The sequence below is a fragment of the Cololabis saira genome, chromosome 21 (assembly GCF_033807715.1).
Source record: "Cololabis saira isolate AMF1-May2022 chromosome 21, fColSai1.1, whole genome shotgun sequence".
NCBI lineage: Eukaryota > Metazoa > Chordata > Actinopteri > Beloniformes > Belonidae > Cololabis > Cololabis saira.
In genome coordinates, this window is record NC_084607.1 from 21967664 (window position 1) to 21988820 (window position 21157).

Below are 21157 nucleotides of genomic sequence, written 5' to 3' on the forward strand. Positions count from 1 at the left end.
ACAATAGAGGCAATCTCCACCTTGTGCCACACACACACACACACACACACACACTTTATATATATATATATATATATATATATATATATATATATATATATATATATATAGAGAGAATATATATTACAGACCAAAAGTTTGGACACACTTCTCAATTTTTTTGAATGAGAAGGTGTGTCCAAATGTTTGGTCTGTAACACACACACACTATATATATATATATGTATATATATATATATATATATATATATATATATAAAAAATATATATATATGCAACATCACATACATCTCTTTTTTGTTTGTTTTTTAGCTTACAATGTCAAAGGAGAGAATTCATCAGTGCAGCACCAAAAACATGAAAAAGCATGCCATGTTCACTTTCAGGAAAGTCTGTGTGAAAGATCGCACAAAAACGTACCTCTTCTTTTGGTTACTTACTGACAGACAGATGTTTGACCCGGTTTTGAGTAACTCACTTCTGTGCTAAAGACAGTTTTAACTTGGAATGAGAAGAAAAGAAAAGGCCCCTGATCACTCTGTGGAGCAGCTAAACGTCGACATGGTGACAGTAAAAGCTTGAAACCATGGTCCATCACTAGAGGAAGATTTTCTAAAGTCATTTTACATTTTTGAGAGATACTTTCGTAATATAAAAGTTTCCCATGAAACACCTTGTCAATACTTACCAATGAATGCCACCTCCCTCTGGTTCTTATAGGCTTGATTTCTTCAATAAGACACCACTGCTAGTGCTGCACGCTCTAGCAGGAACTATGACTGTGATGCAAACCTCCAGAACATAATAAATGACTGGCCGTCCAAGTTTCAGATTGTTCCAAGGCTCTTTTTCGTCTACTGAAAACGTTCACAGACATCACAGCCTCTTGTGAGCACACCAAACATAGCTTGATGGAAATTAAAGTTACGGTGGCAGTACTTACAGCTTGAACTAACCTGCTCCTGGCAGAGATTCTCCTTCATGTGAGTAGTTAAAAATCAAGAGATCAACAGCCAGGACAGCTGATGGCAAAAACAAGTAAAGCCATTTTACAAACATAGAAGTTATTGGTTCATCCACACTTCCCAGCACACATTTAATTCAAAAAGTGGCTGCGGGTATTAAGACTGTTGACCAAGCCAAGACTGTACAGTGAGGGAGAAAAATACAAAGCTTTAAAAGAGAGGAGTTTCATTTAAAAGCTCTAAATACTCAGGACAGGAAAGAGCTAGTAAATGAAAGCAAAGCTTCCTGGTGCTCTCATCGGTGAAAATATGGAAGATATGACAGAAAACAGCCTAACAGGAAAGATTTTTTGATCTACATGAGCTAACATGGCTGAAGAATGTGATACTTAGATGCAACATAGCAAACAAGGGCCTTCGCCAAACTTGCTGCAAGTTTGGGGACATGGATATCCAACAGCGTGTGCGCTGTGAGGGCCCCTGGTAATGAATGAGAAGACAGAAAATAGTGACACTTGCCTCGGGCTGAAACAGGGCTACACTGAGAGAGGGAATCAACCAGTTTCCCATGGCATTGCTACAGGGAGAAGAGAAATCTGGGTTTTAGCACTGCAGTCACTCTCGACTCGGATGTCACTTCAGCTGCACAACGCACTCACTCAGCCGGTGCGACGTACAGAGACGTGTAGATTTAACTGACTGTTTACAATCAGAGCTTAATTGGAACTTTTCAAAAGCAAAACATTTCTGTTACTGATTCACCTCCAAGACAAGAAAAAAACAAATGTCACATGGTTTAGAAATGAGTACAAACCTGCTGCGCCGTCTCTTTACCCACTAACATCGTGCAAAAAAGGAGTCTTAAATTTTTCCCAGAGTTTATTAGAATACAGTTTCACAACAGTACATGTATCGTTTCATTTAATTTCTCATCTACTTACGGTTAAGTGACCATTTTCCTCTTAAAACCATGAACAGAAAACATAACGAAAACATGAACAGTTCCTGGAAGCCCTCACCAAACAAAGTTGGGGACAGAAGTCCAACAGCACTACGTGCTGTGAAGGCCCCATCATTCAGCTTATAACAGAAATGTATTTACATAAAACTTGCCTTGATAAAGGGGGGGAGGGGTACTGCCCATGTTACTCCAGCGCCTTCACAATACTACGAACCATATCTACTACACTTCTCTACACCTGAATGAAACATGAGAAGGAAAAAAAGCCAAAGAACAGAGATTGTATTGGATCAGAATCAGGTTAAACAGTTAGATACAGTGCATATATTTCCCATGTGCTCTATGATGCCTGTATAGCTCTTCTGCTTGCTGTTTATTCAGCATCTCCTCCACATAGCTTAGTAGTAGAATAGTCAGTACAGTGTGGCACTGCTATACCAATACTGCTGTATCTGATAGCAGCTGAGCACATAAGAAAATGGTTCAGTGTCCAAACCTATTGAAGAGAGAAGAACAGACTTCAGTAGCGACCTCCAGGAGACATGACAGGAGGCCTCATACCCATGGGTGGACGTGGAGGGGCTCCCTGAAACCCTGGAGGAACCGCGGGAGGGGCCTGTCCGAATAGAGGCATCTGGCCTGGTACATACGCCGGCATCCCCTGTGACGGACCTCCAAACTGGCCTGCAAGAAAACAGACGTGTTGGTGTCTGAATCCCAAATTAGAAGCAAAAACCATGCATCGTTTATGTTACACTTAAAGAGTCCACTTTTATATGAGCAGAACGTGTATACCAGGTATGGGATTTGCCGCGGTGAGTTGCTGAGGAGCCATTATGCTGCCGACGGCAGCCGCTGACGGGGCGGCAGCAGAAACGCTCTGGCCTTGGCGGGGGAGACTGCACTGGTACCTGGGCAGCTGAGCCCGCAGCTCTTCCTGCAACATGCAGAGAGCGACGAGAGGAAGGGTGTTTTAACACTGCAGTTCTGTAGCTTAACCAGGACAAGTCAAAAATATAACTCAGTTTTGTTCAAGAGGCTCATATCACAAATACCATAATGCTGACTGTTTTTATTTTCTTTTTTTCTTAAACTGTGGATCTACTTACTGCCAAAAACGTGTAAAGACACAGTTCCAGCTGCAGTACTTACCAGAGAGAGATCTTCATCTGGGTGGATCAACTTACTGGTACCAGTGGAGATGGTGAGGGTGGCGGGCTTACTGGTCACAGTGGAGGGAGGTTTAGAGAGCGTGCTGCCGCCGGCCTTGGGACTGGCCACGGCTGCAGTGGCCTGAGTGTAGGCGGGGAATGTGGGCTTGGAGGGGTCGGAGGTGGCGGGGGGGGAAGTGTGGGGGGACGCTGACACCGTCTGTTGGCTCTGAGGGGGGAGAGCAAAGGCACGTGAGAGAGATTCTGCTAAGAGGTGTTTTAATGGTATAGAAGCAGGGGTGTCAAACTCATTTTGCTTGGCGGGCCGGATTTGACCCATTTTTTTCTCGCGGGTTGCACGCTCAAAATTACAAAAACGGTGCAAATTTTGTTTTTTCTAATTCTTTTTTTTTTTTACTATTGTTATCTAATCCAATATCAGTTTAGTTAATTTTAAAGGAAATATGCACTTTGTTTACACTCTAATTATGTAAAACATATTTCTTCAGGATCTTTTCTTGAAATTTCTCATTTTTTTTCAAATTATGTAAGATACTTTTAATATCATTTTACAAAGATAAACAGAAACAAGTATGTTTTTTTTATATTTTGCTTTTTTATAGGAAATTTAATTAAAAGCAAAATCTTTCTTATTACATACGAGAGTGTTTCTTTGTGATTTAGAGATTTTTCCAGTACAATTAAGTGTATTTATTTTTAAAAATTGGCGTGGATATTTACGCCAGTGTGCCGAAAAAGTCAAAAGTTCTTTTTTAACTGTTTTACTTTGTCACTATCCTCGTATTCTATCATCTTTTTTAGCAGTGATATTTTTCCTGCGAAAATATATAATAGTAGTCAGTTAATAAAAATAAACGACCGTCTACAAAGAAATAAAATCAGCAAAATGCATTCTAGAAAAACTAAAAAAATGTCAAACTGCTCTCTTTGTGGAATAACGATGGCTTTGTAGAAGAAATATATTATCGGATATGCTGCGATTCATGGCAATTATTTATGCCTTCCTTTTTAGTAAATTAACATTTCGTTTTTTTGCGTTGGAAACTTCTCGCGGGCCACATGAAAATCTCTCTCGGGCCGGGCCGCACATTTGACACCCCTGGTATAGAGGGCGACGTTGTCATGGTCTTGAGATTTCATTTTGGTTCTTCACAGATTTGACTTTAATATTTTTGTTTGTGTATTAGATTGATATGCGTCGACCATCTCTGGATTATTTTTTAACTCTATGTTTCCATCTCCTTTTCACTCAATGCTGGTTCACAATTATTTCATACATTTTAAACAAACCTCTCAGTCTGGATAATGTTTTTCAGTTTGAAAGTAGTTGTGTTTTTTATCTATAAGTAGTTAGTATAGTGTCTAGCGATCCCAGAGATCACAGATCATAAACCGTTAACCCTACTTCAAACCCAAACCCCCCACTCAAAAAACCCAAAATATTTGCAGACCTCTGATTTGCGATGGAACATGAGCAGTGTGCGGCGTCATGAAGATGTTACCTGTCCAACACTGGGGAAGAGAGGTTTTGTTAAGTCGGGCTGGACTGAGAGGGCACTGGCAGCAGCGACTGCAGGTCTGGTCAGGACACCTGCAGCAGGAGGAACCTGAGGCATGTGTGTGATGCCGGGACGGTGGCCCACTGGAGGAGGGATGCCTGATACCAGCAAAACAAATTAATCGCAAGTGGGGAAACACTCACCGCAGCAGTGCTCTGACATAACATCTGTTGGTTTTGTTCTTTTGCAACAGCATGAAGACGATTGTGTTCTGTAGGATGGTGGGACATTACCTGGGGGCACGCCCGGCATCATTGGAGGCATCATCCTACCCATTGGTATCATGCTTATTACATAAAGAGGACAACATCCAGGATTAAATGAATACAATATGTTCAAATGATTAATTAAAGCACATTTATGATGAATAGTCCTTTACCCTGGAGGCATTCCTGGGATCACAGGGGGTAATCCTGGCATCATTGGTGGAGCACCGGGTATCATCGGGTGAATACCTGAAACAAGGATATTACATGCTATCACATGCATTACTGCAGAGCAAAATACACTCCATTACCACTTAGTAAAGAACTGGAATATGTATTAGAAATATGTTGCCATGCATATTAGATATTTCTTTATCAGCGTCAACCAAAACGTGTTTTTCTACATTTGTCAAAACTGAAATTATGATAAATCTAGTGTAATGAATGACATTACACTTTACAGTCACATTTCATTAAGCAGGAAGCCAATGCATCTGGAGTCCAAGGATTTCAATCTTGCTAATTCACACTGCCATCAAAGCTCCGTAGACACACGGCAACCTCAGTACAGTAGCTTGCAGTAGTAGCAGTAGTTGGTGAAACATGGCATGATGATAAGGCATAAAAACCAGGTGCCATAAAGACATATGAAATACCGCATGTTTTAGATGATGCTCTGCTCTAGCACACCTGACTCAAATCAGCGGACTATTGACAGACTTGTGAAGACGTTGATAGCAAGCTGATGGTCATCCAGTCAGGTGTATTTTAACAGGAAAATGTCCACAAAAAAAAAGAAGCCCCACACACACAGACTACCGGCACAGGTGCACCCCAGGGGCGTCTCCTCATCCCACTGCTTTTCTCCCTTTACTTTGACTCCAACACTCCAACACAGGGAGCCCTTCTGTGAAGCCCCTGAAGTTTGCATATGACACAAACCTCATCTGTTTTATTCAGAGCAATGATGAGTCTGCATGAAGGAAGGAGATGGAGCAGCTGGTCCTGTAGTGGTCAGAGCCACTATGGAGATGATAGTGGACTTGAGGAGAACCCTCCCTACTCTTCCGCTTCTTACAGTTCCCAATAACATGCTTCAGGTTTCTGGTGCAGTGTGCCAGGACCTGAACCCCCCACCACCACAAACTGCTGTTCATTTTTTACACTTTAATATTCTGGTCTGTTCTGTGTGCTTCCATCACTGTAATGTTCGGATTTGCCAACTTATGGGACGGTTAAAGACACAAACAGTGAGGCTATTTGTGTACATATTTTGATTTAAATTCTGAATGTTCCTCTCTCTGCACACAGAAAGCAGGGTAAACCACCACAAAGGCCGTATTTTCTATTTGCAAACCAGGCCGGTAAAGCTGATTGTGAAAACACGCAGGACGGTGGTTCTTCTTCCAGCTGAAACAGTGGAACTGTTGCTCACCTGAGTATCCACCTGGTGGTATTCCTGGCACACCAGAGCCGGGGGGCATGCCGGGCTGGGTGAGGGGCGGGATGTAACCTCCCTGTGGCTGACATGCAGGAGGCTGCTGGAACGAGGTGCCAGGCTCATCGTCCTCATCGTCTTCATCAGAGTCATCTTGGTTCTGCTTTTTCTTCTGAAACTCTGAACATAAGAAGCAGAGTCGGTCTCTTGAGCAGTTCTGAGCAAAACAGTACTTGCTTGTGTTCAGATGATTAAAGTAACAACAATCAATAATAATAATAATACCTTGGTTCTTTTGCTCCAGCAGTCTTCTTCTCTCCTCCATGTCTTTCTCAGGAATACCCTCCATGCCATATATTTCCAGTTCAATATCTGTTCTTCCAGGTATTGCATTAGGAACTCCATCAATGGTGTCTTTGTGCACCTAGTAAAGAGGCAGTCATTTTAACCCTTGCGTGTGTTATAATTGTTATTTTCCACTTCCTCCAGTAATCAGGGCTGATCTCACCTGCATGCAGTGAATAGCGAGTCCAGGGCCGGTGTACAGCTTCTTATGACAGATGTGGCACTTAAAATGTTTGGCCTTTTGGTGCTGAATGAGAATTTTTTCATCGTCAAAATCTCTATTACAGTACCTGACACGATGGTTGAGGAAAGTTTCCAAAGATAAAATTGATGATTATGACAGTATTTCACAGCTAAAAGTGCCCTGCATACGTTTATGCCGATACTGTAATTATTAACTCTGTACAGACACAAAGACTTTCTCTGCTGGTCTTAAATATATCCCGTCACGGCATGCAGTCCCCTCAAAAATGACTTATATTGGAGATGAATGCACATATTGGGCATGTTGTGAGCCTGCTGGACGGTTCTGCGTTAAATCGACGCAGAGCTCACGCCGTAGGGTACGGCGTAGGTTACGCGGCGACGCGCACCGTACGGTGTGCGTCCCCGCGTACCTTACGCCGTAGGTTCTGCGTTGGTGTAACGCAGAACCATAAATCAGCCTTTAGTGACAGGGAGGTTAGCAAGTAAACGTCACTTCATAGGAATAAGAGGCTGAGAGCTGCAACACTGTCACACCAGGCGGTGCGAGCAGGATTAGGAAAAGGATACCAGCACCAAGGCTTCATTTGCTTTTTCTTCTTTCTTCCCATGATTTCTGCTCCGTCAGGTCGACCGCTAATTCAGCAAACGGGATCCAAATGGAGACAACACACACCAAAACAAACCAGCTACAGGAAGATGGCGTCAGCTCTGCCGACGAGCCGGGAGGCGCGGCGGCGCCGCGGCGCCCCCTGCTGGACACACCGCGCACTGCACCTACTCAGTTCATGAAGACTTCTTCAGTATTAGGGGGGATTCATATGGAGGTAGATTTGTGTCTTAATTATTCAATCAAAATACGATGGCTTCAATCAAAAAATATATTTTCAATAAAAAAAAATTCACTTCAATCAAAAAAAAAATTTCAATAAAAGAAAAAAATTGTTCAAATGCAATTTTTTGGTTCTCAAATATTTTTTTGCATTCAAACAATTTTATTCTGATTGAAAAAGTTTTTTCTTTTTTTAAGTGATTTTTTTTCATTAAAAATATTTTTTTTCTTTTTGAAGCAACTTCTTTTTTGATTAAATGATAAAGACACAAATGTCCTACCCATAATATGGCCCAAACTTCACTTCTATCAAATAAACATTTCAAGTGTTCAAATGCATTTTTTTGAGTCTCAAATATTTTTTTGCATTCATACACTTTTTTTCTTTAATTGAAATCATTTTTTTTGATTGAAGTGAATTTTTTTTCATTCAAAATATATTTTTTGATTGAAGCAATCTTTTTTTTGATTGAATAATTAAGACACAAATCTACCTCCATAGATTCAGACCCGGATTAACCCAGTGTGGTTCCCCAGGGTGACCAAACTTGAAGTTCCCCCCTCCTCCCACATTTTACGGTAAAAAAAAGGCAAATTTACTATGGTTATAAAGACCATAGATTTACATGAACGTATTGCTGATGTACATGCTCAACACTCGTACTACAAATAAATGTAGGACAACCAACCAACTAAGAGTAACACCACAGATGAGTCTACAAACACCATACTACACTGATGCTTCAATCAAAATGCAACTCACATGCAGATGTAACACCACATGTTAACTATCATCATTTCCATCATATATGGCCTGTCTGAGGACTACATGCAAAACTATTACAGCATATGACTAAACAATCAAACAGGCCTCCTGAATGAGCTGATGTGAAGGTAGGGAACAGCACACTCACTCAAACACAATTCTTTTTATTTTATTATTATTACTTTCAAGTATTTTTATTATATCATTGGTTACTGCTGTGCCAGTTTGCTCCTCTTCCAGCAAATATATATAGAAAATAACCAAATATGACATATATGGTCCAGTTAGTCATTTGATTTGGTGCCCCCTCATTGGCTGGTGGCCCTGGGCGCTCGCCTGGTTCAGTATATGGATAATCCGGCCTTGGGTGGATTAAAGGACACATATCCTCTTTTTTACATTTGATATACTCGATAACATATATTTTGGGTGTCTGAAGAGATTTTTCCAATTTTCCCAAATCCCTTCACTTGTCAACTGTTTTCACAGTTTGTTGGGTGTGCATCCACGGAGCGACCTTGGAGACAGATTACATTATGTCTTTTTTTAGTTAGTTAGGGTTAGTTGTTGTTCACCGTAGACTGTATGACTCTGGTGTAACTGGTAAACCCTCGATGACATCGTCCACAGCCATCTTATGTCTTATGTCGATCAAAGTTCACCATGGCTCATAACCTAAGTTGAGTATAATGGTCACAGAAATATAGAAATATGTAAAGAAAAAATGTGACATAAATGACATAAATTCATTGCTAATTACTAATACCAATCCATAAGAACAAATCCTGGTGAAATCATACAACAAGAATACAGACACTGTAAATGTCATTTTACTCTGCCTTGCTTTTATTTCTATTTTTAAATTATTTTATTCTATCTTATTTTATTTTATCTATGGCATTTTATTTATTGTGGCACAAAATGGCAATGCGTTCCAAATTTCTGACATGCAATGACAATAAAGTCTTTCTAATTCTACTAAGACATGTGAAATGGCCACAAAAAGACAAAAAGAAAAAACAAAAAAAAATGTTGTAAAACTTTGGCCTATAGCCTAAATGAGAATGTTTACTAATTGATAAGAAAGAGCTAAACCAAAATGAAAGAATTACTAACATCAAACATGGGTAAATTACATTTAAAAAAATTGAAGATTTTTTTTAGGATTAGTTAACCATCGGGTTTTCCCAGTCTTTTATTATACACAACTATAAAAATCAATAATACTCTCCATAATAGTATAAAATTGCAGGCAACACAATCAACAAACCTCCATTTGGTTTTCCTTTTTCTTCTCCTCCACACAAGATTTGTTTTATTTGATTTATTTATGCATTTATTTTATTTCGATAGCATTTCAGAGGTTCCACACATTGTCCTCAAATCATGCAAAACAAGACACCCACTAAACGACACCAATGAGTCTTGGAATTTTGGTGATTAGGGTGAAAGTAGGAAGCCTTTTAACAAATAAACTATGAATATCTTTTTTACCCAGTTGGTCTTCTAGGAATTTTTATTTTTATTCTTTTAACAACGCAGCTGAAAATTGATTAATGAAACCTCAAATCCTCACAGTATTGGAAATTAAACCACTTTAATAGCCCAGGATCTTTAGACGATGACATGGTTCTATGGTTAGACGAGTTTGTTCACTGACTACACGGTAGGCCCCGGAACCTTTGTAGGGGAAGTCTGTTTCGTCGGACATATTTTCCAACGTACGCGGGAGACCTGCCCAGTCCGTGCACCAAACGGAAGCTGGTGAAGTACCTTCGAGCAGTTTTATCGCTTTTAAACCAACAAACCCCTTTAATAACACCTCTAAATAACCCCCGCGACTCGGCAGTGCGTCTCCGCCCGCGAAGCGGAGCTGTAGACTGAAACAGGTCCATATATCTGCCGCTGTAGCCGGTGGTAGCAGCATGTTTACCTCCCAGACCTCCTCGTTCCAGGACTCCATCGACGTGGAGGAGAAAGATGACTTTGACAGCGAAGACATTTCTGGATACAACCAGAAAATCCAGCTCAACTGCTACTACGCCATTTATCTTTATCAAGGCACAAGGTAACGATCAATAAGACACGTTTCTGGTGTTTGGCAGGTTCTGCAGCTGCAATCACCCAGCATGCATGGTGGGGAGGATTGTTATTATTGTTATTACTGTGTAATACATGTCTTAAAATCAGCACTCGAGTTGAGGGGGGGTGGCATCCCCCCTGAAATAAAAACAGTAAAAATCATCCCCCCTGTAAAACTGCCATCCTCCCTTTCCCTCCCTTATGTCATTTCATCAATGAATGTGGTTTTACTGCTATTTCAACATTAAGAGTCATCACCAGAAAAATAACACCAGAAAAATAACTTATTTGACAATTTTCACCTGTTTCAAGTAAATTTTCACTTGAAATAAGTAGAAACATCTGCCAGTGGAACAAGATTTATCTTCTCATTGCAAGCAAAAAAAATCTTGTTCCACTGGCAGATTTTTCTACTTATTTCAAGTGAAAATCTACTTGAAACAGGTGACATTTTTTTTTCCAGTGATGAGTCTTGTTTTAAGTGTAATAAGATTTTTTTACTAAAATGAGACATTTTAAGTAGAAATAAGACAAATATTCTTGTTAAGATTTTGAGTTTTTGCAGTGATCCATTTTACTTAACCTGTGAAGGACAGAGGCATATTGATAAGTTCAGAAAACTGTTTTTTATTGTTGTGTTTTGATGTATTTGATGTAAGCCCAGTGGATATTTAAAGCTTACAGAAGGCTGCATTTAACTACTGCTATGTCATTCCTGCAGTATTTCTGCAGGTGTTTTGGTCAGTGCTATTATTTGTAATATATTATATTATTTGTAATCAGCACAAATTATCTGTCCCCATATGATAAAATCCACCACCCCCCCCGATTTTCTTTTACAACTCGAGTACTGCTTAAAATGTATTTCTTTCATCATGAAAACCACCAGGAGGATCCTCTGGTGCAACGGAGTGATTATTTTGTAGTGTATGAGAGTCTAAAGCTGTTGTAGTTATCCAGATACATTTTTTTTTTTTAATGGGGCCACATATATTAATGAACCTTTACATGTAAATATATTATATAATATTCAGGTGGCCAATTTCCATCGTAAGTCCCAGTCCCATTGGCAGGTTGACATCCATCAATTTAAAAAAACAATAAAGCTGGTGTTGTCCCTCAAATAAAACCGAATTTAAACATGAAAAGAAAAAGAGCAGGTGATGAGTAAACTGTCAACTGTCGTAGATCTGAAGCTTCTGGGGAAAATGTGGCTTGGAGCCAGAGACGTGCAGACTCCACAACAATTCTGGAGGACTTTAGGTAATACGGGAGCCGTCGTTTCTCTCTGGCTTTCACTGTTGTGCGTTGGTGTGTCCATGGACTGTCAGCGAAATCCAATCAACATGGAATCAATGCTGTCTTCACTCATGATTTTGTTCTGATTGGTCATTGCTCTGCTGCTGAGTTACATTGCCTTGAACTGCCTCTCTAACTCTATGGTGTCTGTGTCAAAGGGAATTTGTTTGAAAATAAAAAATAAATTTCCTGAAATGTCTGGGGACAATGTTGTGGAAAAGATTCACAATAGGTCCCGGTAGCAACGCTCAGACGCAGTTGCAGCCATGTGACTCAGTTGTGTCGTGTTTGATGTATAGCTAATGCTCATCAGCTTTCTCCATCTCTTCTCCATCGACTTTGAGTGGCTTCCAAACTCCTCGTGGCTTGCATTCTCTGCTCCTGTCCAGACTAACTCTGTCGCTTGACCTGCAGCTTGACACTAATTGACAGCAGCCTTCCACCAGAGGCAGAACCAGAGTTACGCACCTACATTTCAAGGAGGCTGAGCAAAGGAGCCCTGCTGGGAGGAATGGGAAACATCGCCACTGTGGAACTAAGGTATAACATTTTCATATTCCCATGGGCTCTTTAAAGATGAATAAAGAATATAAAGAATAAAGTTGTTGTTTTTTTTTAGTTTATTTAAAGCCAGTCTATGTCAAAATACTACTCTGACCACATGGGGGCAGCACAAGAACCCTTGTGTCAGGCATCTCTATATGGAGGTCCAAAACTGAATTAAAAATAAAAGCAGAAATATATGTATTTTGTTTTTCATTTTCCTTAAACACGCATTCCTTGTTTTTACATTCCCTTGTCTCCTCTTTTTATTTTACCTTATGCATTTCTGCCTCATTATGCAGATGAGGAGGGAGTGCATCTCGTCTACTAATGGTCACTAAACAGGAAGAAGCAGTATCGGGCCAAAATCAAGACTATTGTGCAACCTAAAGACTAAAACTAATTATAATAATAATGTCCAGATTTGTAGTTAATATACGCTAGCTTCTTTGTTTTTATAATGTCCCTTTGACTACCGCTACTCCAAACAACATGAATAGATAATTTTAGAAAATCATCCATTGGACAATATTCAGTCTTCGGTGAGGGCTTACTGCGAAAACAAAAAGGTAGTAAGAGCAGTATTATATATATACACTTCAACAAATGTGAGGAGTATGTGTGTTTATCCCAGTGTGTCCCTGCCGGTTGTGCAATAGTCTTGATTTTGGCCCGATCCTGCTCATTCCCATTAATTATGTCAGTTTTGGTCCTCCCAATCATTATGTGGTCAGATTTTGGGACATTTAATTGAGTGAGTTTAACAAGAATGAAAACTTCAGACACAGTTGTGCTAATTGTTGTCTTTCCAGTATTCCAGAGAAGGCTGTTGGCTGCTACTGCTGTCTCCTGGAGCAGGAAAAGTCTCCTGAACAGCCAGACACTGATGGCAATGGATATGTCATCTGCTTTATGGGCGGGTCTGAGAAAGGACTGAACTTATATCCTATTTCACTTTGAAGTCAACCAAAGTTATGAGTAACTTCCAAAATGAATGTAACGCATAATCCCCAATTTTACAAAATGTTTTATAATTGTATTTTTACATTGCTTCTAGACAAGTACAAGTTGAAAAGTAAGCAGTATTTATAATTCTTTGACATGAAACACATTCAGATTAGAGCTTGATAAATACGTTCAAGGACTCCAGAGCAGCCTGCAAAGTCCAAAGGTATAATAAAGGCACCAAAAGAAGAACAAACTGTAATGAAGCCACAGTTTTCTATATGTATTTTTACAGTCAGATTTGAAAATCTCCCTACTCGTGTTTGTTGTAGCTTGAGAACTTTGATATGGAGGTGCGACCCTATCTGAGCCGGTGGTACGAGGAATCTGTGATGCACATTCATCGAGTGGTGCAACTGGTCCAGAACAACATCAGCTTCTTGCTGCACGCTGTGAGTCATTTTGCATCGTCAGATTGCAAAATAAAGATGAGCACTAATAGAAATGGCATTTAAGGGAGCTACTGGTGCTAAGATAGACTGTATTTACAAGACAGATACTATGTTAGGTATTAATGCAGATATCATTTTAAGAGACATATGAGCTTTTTTCACAAGTTGACACCATTTTCTGTTTGTGAAGTTCTTTGTTCAAAGCACCTTTTACAAGCATGTTCTCACAGCTCGGTTAATAGAATACATGCGTTTTAAGTGAAAAGGAATCGGGTGAAACGGTGAAGATGCAAGGATCAGAGGTGGAAAAGCCTCTGCATTTTAATTACTTTGCTGGCGCTGTTCACAGCAACGAAGTGTGTGAAAAAGAGGTAAAGAAGAAGGGACAGGCAGCTGGATTGTTTGAATAAGAGCGCCTGGAGTAATCTGTGATGGAAGAGTAGCAGTGAAAGGAAAGGGAAAGGTTTACAAGACGGTAGTGAAACCAAGAGACAGGAAACGGAGTTGGAGGTGGTAGAAATGAAGATGTTTGGATTTATTATGGAATGACGAGGGATACGATTTAAGAATGAGCTTGTCTGAGGAATTGCCAGGGTTGGATGTCTTGGAGACACGGTGAGAGAGGATAACTGAGATGGCTTAACACATAAAGAGGAGTGACAGTGAAATACACTGATAGAAGGATGCTGGAGTCAAAGACGCAAGGCAGGAGGGAAAAAAAGATTGAGGAGGAGATTTGTGGATGTGCTGAAAGAGGATATGCAGTTGGTTGCTATTACGGAGAAAGATGCAGAAGACCTGGTAGGATTGAAACAGATGATCCACTGTGGCCCAGCCTTTTTGAAAACGGGCCGCAGCGTCTGATTGTTGAACATTTCCTATGAATGCACATCTGCCTAATTTGAAGAATTAAAATGGAGAATAAAGTTCCTGTTTCCGCTAGAAAACCATCGGAGCTGAAGTCTTCAGCCACTCAGTTCCCCAACTATAGAACTTCCTCTCCCCTCTTTTCAAAACAAAAAAAAAGTTTCTTATTGTGTTATTCTTGTCTGTTTTGTTTTTTTCTTCATTTAATCCTGTAAGGTGATAAAACAGTTTTATTAAATGCTTCCATCTAGTTTCATGTTAAACATAAACGTTTTCCAACCTTTTTCTTCATCCAGGCTTTGAGTCATATACTCGTGGAGGTCATCAATTCAGACGACAGGACAAAGGCAGATGTCTCCAGGTGAGATAACGCCCACATTCCCCTACTGCAGCTATAAGAGTATTCCTGGGAACATGTGTGTATCCTGCAGTATAGTATGTAACTGAGGTATATTCTCTATGACATTAGATTCATCAAAGCCGCCAGTTTGCAGGGCCTTTCACAGCAAGACACCACAACAGCGTCTCTGTGCAAAGCCATGTCAGAGGACACGCAGACTGACCTGATCATTGACTGCTCCACCAGCCCACCCACACTCACCAACACCGGTAGGTCTGGTGCTAGGACCTACGCAAACACGGCCAGTTATGAATATCCCCTGACAAAGACGTTCTGTCTCTTCAGTCAGTAACCGTTTTTGCGATGACTGGATTCAGGCGTTTCTGAACGCAGCAGAGCGTTGCAATCCCTTCCTACTCAGACAGATTCTAGAGAACTTCAAGCTCAAGGTGAGGAACACAGGTGGACCATGGCAAGGTTTGCAAAGCTGCTTAAGGCCTAATCCCAATACTCCCCATACTTTCTTTCACTACACCTAATGGCGTACGCTGCGCGTCGCCGCGTAACATCGACGCAGAGCAAACGGGCAAACTAGTGATTATGTGCGTTCACTGAGTGAATATTATGAAAGTAAAATATATATTTCTCGCTAGAAATGTTATCAAAACGCATTTTTATGCAGAAACTAACTCAAAATATTGATTTTATTCACTAAAAAATAAGAAATGTCTGCCATGTTTTTTTTTTTTTGATTCAGTCCGCAAATGATGACGAAAAGCATTCTGGGAAATTTTTCTGTCCCTAGAAAACTAGTGAGGATCGGAAATCCCTACATCCATAGGGAGAGATTCATAGCCACTACACTACTTTTCTTCACTACCCCTAGGTGGAAAGAAGAATTGGGACACCACTACCTTCACGGGAATGCGCAAAATTTAGGGGTAGGGATGAAAACGAGGGGTAGTGGGAGTATTGGGACAGGGCCTAAGCTGATGGATCCGGTTTTCTGTCTTGTGAATTTTAGTTATTAGGCATTTGTTGTAAAATTAAGTACATTATATTCAGTTTTTTCAGAAAAATAGCTGTACAGAGGAAAAATTGTTCCTATACTCATGACATAGTTTCTTTACTTTTGAATTACATGCAGTTCCGCAAGTTTGGGGTTATTGAAAATACAACATAACTTGATTTGTTCTTGCAATTGTTACAATTTTTTATCCTGAACGCTTCCCTTTTTTTTTTCTCTCTCTGTCTACTTTGAACTTCCTCTACATAAAACCCCATCTCCTGTGCTGCAGGCCATCCAGGACATGAACAGCTTGAAGCGCTTTGTGCGCCAGGCAGAGATGAGTCACTACGCTCTGTTTCGCTGCTGTCAGTTCCTGCAGGGCTGCGGAAACGGGGACGTTCTGCTGCAGAACGCCAGAGCAGAGCACAGCGATCTGCCCGAAGCCTGCAGCATCATCGCTGTCCTGGAGGAGTTCCTCAGGGAACAGTCCCAGGCCCAGGCATGAGTTTGTCACAAAAACATCTCATCTGTCACAAGTCCACCTAAACCAGCTTCCTGAACGAACACCCCTCTAACCTCAAAGCCTCAATTTGCTCAAAGAAAATAAATATTACCGTGGTGACAAACTGGAAAGAGTCAGCTGTTAAGGCAAAAACATAAAATAAGTAAAAATGATAAACCATTATTCCACCTCTACTGTCGCTGGAGAGTTAGATGAGTGTTGGTCAGATCTGGAATATGTACTGTAACAAAAAAGCTACAACTTTTTTTTGTCTGGTTATCTTTTATCATCACTACAAACACTAACAGTTTTAAGTTTGAAAGGTTTCTAAAATGAAGGTAAATATAGAAAAGAATAGTTTGACTTTAGTTGCAGAGCTTCCAGCTCTTCCTTGTGTTGTGTAAACGTGTATATTAAAATACCAGGAGCCAAATATTTCTTCTAATAATGCTGACAAGGATCACAAGAAAGACAAGAATTGAACCAAATGAGAGCTTCTGCTCATTGAAGTAAAGTTAGTTTTTACTTCTCTGATGTCCAAACGTGACATTTTTTTGTTTTATTTGTATTCTTGTGAGAATAATGCACAAATCACTTTTATGTTTGTTTGTTTCTTACATTTCTACCATATCTCTGCACTACCATGTTATTTTTTTTTAATCTGATGGATACTGAAACTGTAATAATCACATTCCATGTGATGTCTTTTAATTCTCTAAAAGTGCTGTGTGTGTGTGTGTGTGTATATATATATATATATATATAGATGGTGTAATTTTTGGGGATATTATTTGAACATTATTTCCTGTTTACAGATAACTTCAAAGCCTCTTGTAGCTCCGGTTCATGAGAACAGACGGGGCCTTTGTGACCTTTCACTACATGTACTGAGTGTGTAGTTTTAAACAGTCTTAAGTGAGAAAAGAAAATATACTTTAAAAGTAGTGGCTGTAAATAAGCTCACAGGTAAATATATTAGTCCACTTAAGTTTAATTTTCTCTTCCTGTAACATTGTTTTTCTTCGTTTCAAAAGGCCTGTGTGCTGAAGATTGAACCCAGATTATTACTTTTAAATTCTATCCAAAGTATGTAACAGAGCAATATCAGTGTTGGTGGTTTATATGTTTAAGCTGTGAACCTGGTAGCGTGTAAACAACTTGTTTCGTTGTTGTTCATTTTTAGAGCGACTGACACTCTTTGCATGCGTGTTCTCATTTCTGCACTGCCTATTTTCTGCAGTCAGGAAAGACCGTGTGGTTCTCAGACGTGTACAGATGGGGCTGAAATAAACACAGTCGAGCCACATTGTTGAGGTTGTGTGTATTTTTCCGCCCATAGATGGCAAATATGTACATTTAATTTACATTTCCCCTTCATAAACACAAATGTTGGCCATGCGGGATAGTGTCTTATAGTGTCAGCAGATTAAATGGATGACGAGTTTTGCGTGCCTCCAACATCCTCAATCTGCACCTCATATCCTCCAGTAGATTCCCTCTTCTGACTGCTCGTCTGCAACCACAAAGAAGCAGAAGAGAACATGTCTGTGGCTACAGTACATCTGGTTATTTTATGTATTTACAGTGACCTCCCCCTGCCAAGAAGACTATTTGATTGACGTTGAGGTTACCTATGGTGTCGTCATCCACCGTCCTCAGAAGACAGCTTGGTACATCGTAGATGCCATCTGTGGGGTCTGAAATGGACAAAACGTTTCCATTAAATCAACAGTTAGTATTCTGATATAAGTAATTAACTAAATGAACCATCTGTATCTCACCCCCATGTTCAGAGCTCCTGTAAGACCGGGGACAGTCATATATGTCTTCATCTAACTCTATTGATGGAGGGGGCCCACAACTGTCTAAACACAAAAACACTTGACATAGTGCAGCAGATTAACTCATTTTATCAACACGATACTTCACTTTGGTATAGAAGCATGAAATTTGGCACAGATACTCTCCAAGGTCTACTCTTTAGGGAACAGGCCCGTGCCACTCAAAATTCCAAGATGGCGGCCCCAAAATCCAAGATGACCGCCCAAAAACCTGCTTGTTCCTTTATAACTCAAAATGCCTTGATTTTTAGCCCCATAGATATATTAAAGTTGAATATAAAGTTGGGTATTGTGGACATTTTGGTACAAAGTACATGTCTGTATTCATTACGTTTCTTGAGATACATCATACAGAAACTTGTATATACCCGGAAAAGTGAGAATTTTGTAAGATTGATTGTTGTTACGAGAACATGGATTCATGAAAATGTTACTCTCATAACCTGATATTTCCAGTAGGGTTACTTAAAACCAAGGCATTTTGAGTTATAAAGGAAAAAACACATTTTTGGGCAGACATCTTGGATTTTGGGGCCACCATCTTGGAATTTTGAGTGGCACGCGCCTGTTCCCTAAAGAGTAGACCTTGGAGAGTATCTGTGCCAAATTTCATGCTTCTATACCAAAGTGAAGTATCGTTTCACTAATCTGCTTTACTAACATGATGAGCGTCTCAGACATCTGCATGTGTTGTTATTTTTATATAATACCTTTTCTGCAGGGTAAAACATCATAGTCTCCATCTTGTTGGTCACTGAAAGTCTGATCTGGGAAAAGAGGAGTTGGCATGAAGCTGAACTATAATCCTCAAGGAGAAGGTAGAGTGACTTTAAATGGTTACCATGACGACTCTGGTCGTTAGAGGGTAGTGAGATGTTCTGGTAAGTGGCCCAGTCCTGGTCCTCGGACGGGCAGAAAGGAGAGGTGATGCTATTTGCTTCAGGGTGGATGTGGTTTGAAGGAGGAGGGGCAGAGATCGGCCGAGCGGATGGAAACTCCAGCACGCTGCTGCTGTCTGAGCAGACGGCTGTGCTGCTGTTCGGCCTGTCTCGCTGCTCACACGCCTGAAGTCTGAGGGCCAGAAAGGGAACTCTCAAAGCACGAAAGGTCAAAATAGGTATGAGAAGATCACGTAAAGCCGTGAGACCAAAGTCCTCTTCCTACGCACTCTGGGAAACTGCAGTCCCACGCTCCAGAGGTGGAGAGCTGCATGGCCTGCCAAAGGTGTCTAACCCACTCCTTCCTGAGAGCTGCCGTCTCTGCTGCCTGCACACACGCACGCCCCACACACAGGGTTATGTCAGCTTTGAGCTCCATCAGCAGATGTGCCACACACTTAAATCCCACCAGAGACCCACCAGCATTTTTCTCTTTCCATTTGTCATGATGACTTCAAACATAAAACGCTTCCTCTCATTTTTCTTGACTTCTCGCACCGACTGGACCTGAGCAGACGTGAGAGGTTAGATGCTCCAGTAGAGAAACAGAAAGCATCAGCGTGGTGAAAGTGGTTTGGCAGTGAAATGGAAAAAATAAAAGTCATCATGTCTAAAGTTTGCACCCGTCCAGTTATGCACCACATACCACATAAAGCATAAAATGTACCTACTTTGAATTATCAATATGTCAATATTATTAGTGCCGAGGAACAGAGAGGCAAAAATCACTGGACACGAGAACAAAACTAAATAACACTATTAAAAAACTGTGATAACATTTCACATTACATAAAATTACGAGAAGAAAAATAAATTACGGAGAACTAATTTGACAAATATGCCTTAAAAAACATTTGAGTTTTTTTTTTGATGAACTCAAACATGGCTAGTGTTTTCTGAAATGTCATGACATCTACAGTATACTTAAACATTTGGAGGTTCAGACAATAGTTTTGAAACTGTCAGTGCTGCAACAAAAGGTTTACTGCATGAAGCACTTCACTGTCACGATGGCCTAGACCACAATGTCGTCCACAACATCAATCTATATTTCAGAGAAGTGAAAGTGGCTGCTGTGAAGGCAGCTCCTGACAGAAGAGCAGTATATAATGTATTGTTTCTTGTTTGCAATTAAAAACTGCTCAAAATAAATAACAAAAAACCTCAACATGCTGTTAAATAAATGTGAATTAAGTTTAGATGTGGAAGTGAGGAACTGTAGTGATGAAAAGGCCTATCAGGTGGAAGTAGTTAAAGATAAAATGCTTTTCAAATATATGTTAAATCAGTATTCTCGGTTGTATTTCACAACTGTAATTCAGTTTTTCTTTAGATTAATGTAAGAAACAGTTGATGACTTACTGTGTATATGTAGTAATAACCCCTCAGGTGAGACTGTGAATACAATTATTACCATCAGAACAGATATTCTACACACTGGAATAATACGTGTATTGTGAACACGACACACAACGCTGAACTCACAGCACTGCAATTCCTCTCAGTGTAGAAGAACAAGGTCGAGTTCTGAAGTCTGAACCAGTAAGTGACCCACCTCAGTTTCTAAAGACAAAATAAAGAAAGCAGCCTCATAAGTTTGCTCACACGCACTCAAAGGCAAAAAGTCGTCTTAACTCACCAGATTATCTTTTCTTTTCTGCAAAAAACCCTCAAACAGTAACCTGGTTCCATCGACAGACATGTCTGCTCCAAACAGACGAGCTCTCACTGTGGTCTCCAGTTCCCTTCGCTCGCTCTACCTGCATGTGTGGCGCCAACTTCCTCCTCATTCACTGTGAGAACGATTGCAAAGAGCCTCATCACTTACTCACTTCTCTATTCTACTCCGCAAAAGTCCCATTTGGTCAATAAAGAGCTGATCACTTCACAT

The 21157-nt window shown here is 40.3% G+C and overlaps 3 protein-coding genes across 6 annotated transcripts; 1 reads left to right on the plus strand and 2 right to left on the minus strand.

Moving 5' to 3' along the window:
- Positions 1 to 1053: 1053 nt before the first annotated feature.
- Positions 1054 to 7573, minus strand: LOC133422257 (BUB3-interacting and GLEBS motif-containing protein ZNF207-like). The gene is made up of 10 exons (XM_061712207.1): positions 7421 to 7573; positions 6810 to 6936; positions 6587 to 6725; positions 6299 to 6481; positions 5037 to 5112; positions 4891 to 4943; positions 4601 to 4755; positions 3079 to 3306; positions 2722 to 2863; positions 1054 to 2610 (listed from the first exon to the last, which is right to left on the minus strand). The coding sequence occupies exons 1-10, from the start codon at positions 7459 to 7461 to the stop codon at positions 2447 to 2449; spliced, it is 1308 nt and encodes a 435-aa protein (XP_061568191.1). The 5' UTR covers positions 7462 to 7573; the 3' UTR covers positions 1054 to 2446.
- Positions 7574 to 10185: 2612 nt separating this feature from the next.
- On the plus strand, positions 10186 to 17811 carry c21h17orf75 (chromosome 21 C17orf75 homolog). Of its 3 annotated transcripts, none has more exons than XM_061711889.1 (10): positions 10186 to 10516; positions 11719 to 11793; positions 12244 to 12369; positions 13185 to 13313; positions 13483 to 13543; positions 13650 to 13769; positions 14933 to 14997; positions 15106 to 15245; positions 15322 to 15425; positions 16275 to 17811. In XM_061711889.1, exons 1-10 carry the CDS (start codon positions 10374 to 10376, stop codon positions 16488 to 16490), a joined length of 1179 nt encoding a protein of 392 aa, XP_061567873.1. In that variant the 5' UTR covers positions 10186 to 10373; the 3' UTR covers positions 16491 to 17811. The 3 variants fall into 3 exon arrangements, with proteins under 3 accessions (XP_061567873.1, XP_061567875.1, XP_061567874.1); XM_061711891.1 differs by having other exon boundaries at positions 12276 to 12369; XM_061711890.1 differs by lacking the exon at positions 11719 to 11793.
- Positions 17796 to 21022, minus strand: LOC133422028 (uncharacterized). 2 transcript variants are annotated; one of them, XM_061711894.1, is made up of 10 exons: positions 20906 to 21022; positions 20752 to 20829; positions 20629 to 20661; positions 19687 to 19773; positions 19497 to 19594; positions 19170 to 19399; positions 19039 to 19095; positions 18269 to 18352; positions 18119 to 18184; positions 17796 to 18000 (listed from the first exon to the last, which is right to left on the minus strand). In XM_061711894.1, the coding sequence occupies exons 1-10, from the start codon at positions 20966 to 20968 to the stop codon at positions 17963 to 17965; spliced, it is 834 nt and encodes a 277-aa protein (XP_061567878.1). In that variant the 5' UTR covers positions 20969 to 21022; the 3' UTR covers positions 17796 to 17962. The 2 variants fall into 2 exon arrangements, with proteins under 2 accessions (XP_061567878.1, XP_061567876.1); XM_061711892.1 differs by having other exon boundaries at positions 18269 to 18367.
- Positions 21023 to 21157: the final 135 nt, after the last annotated feature.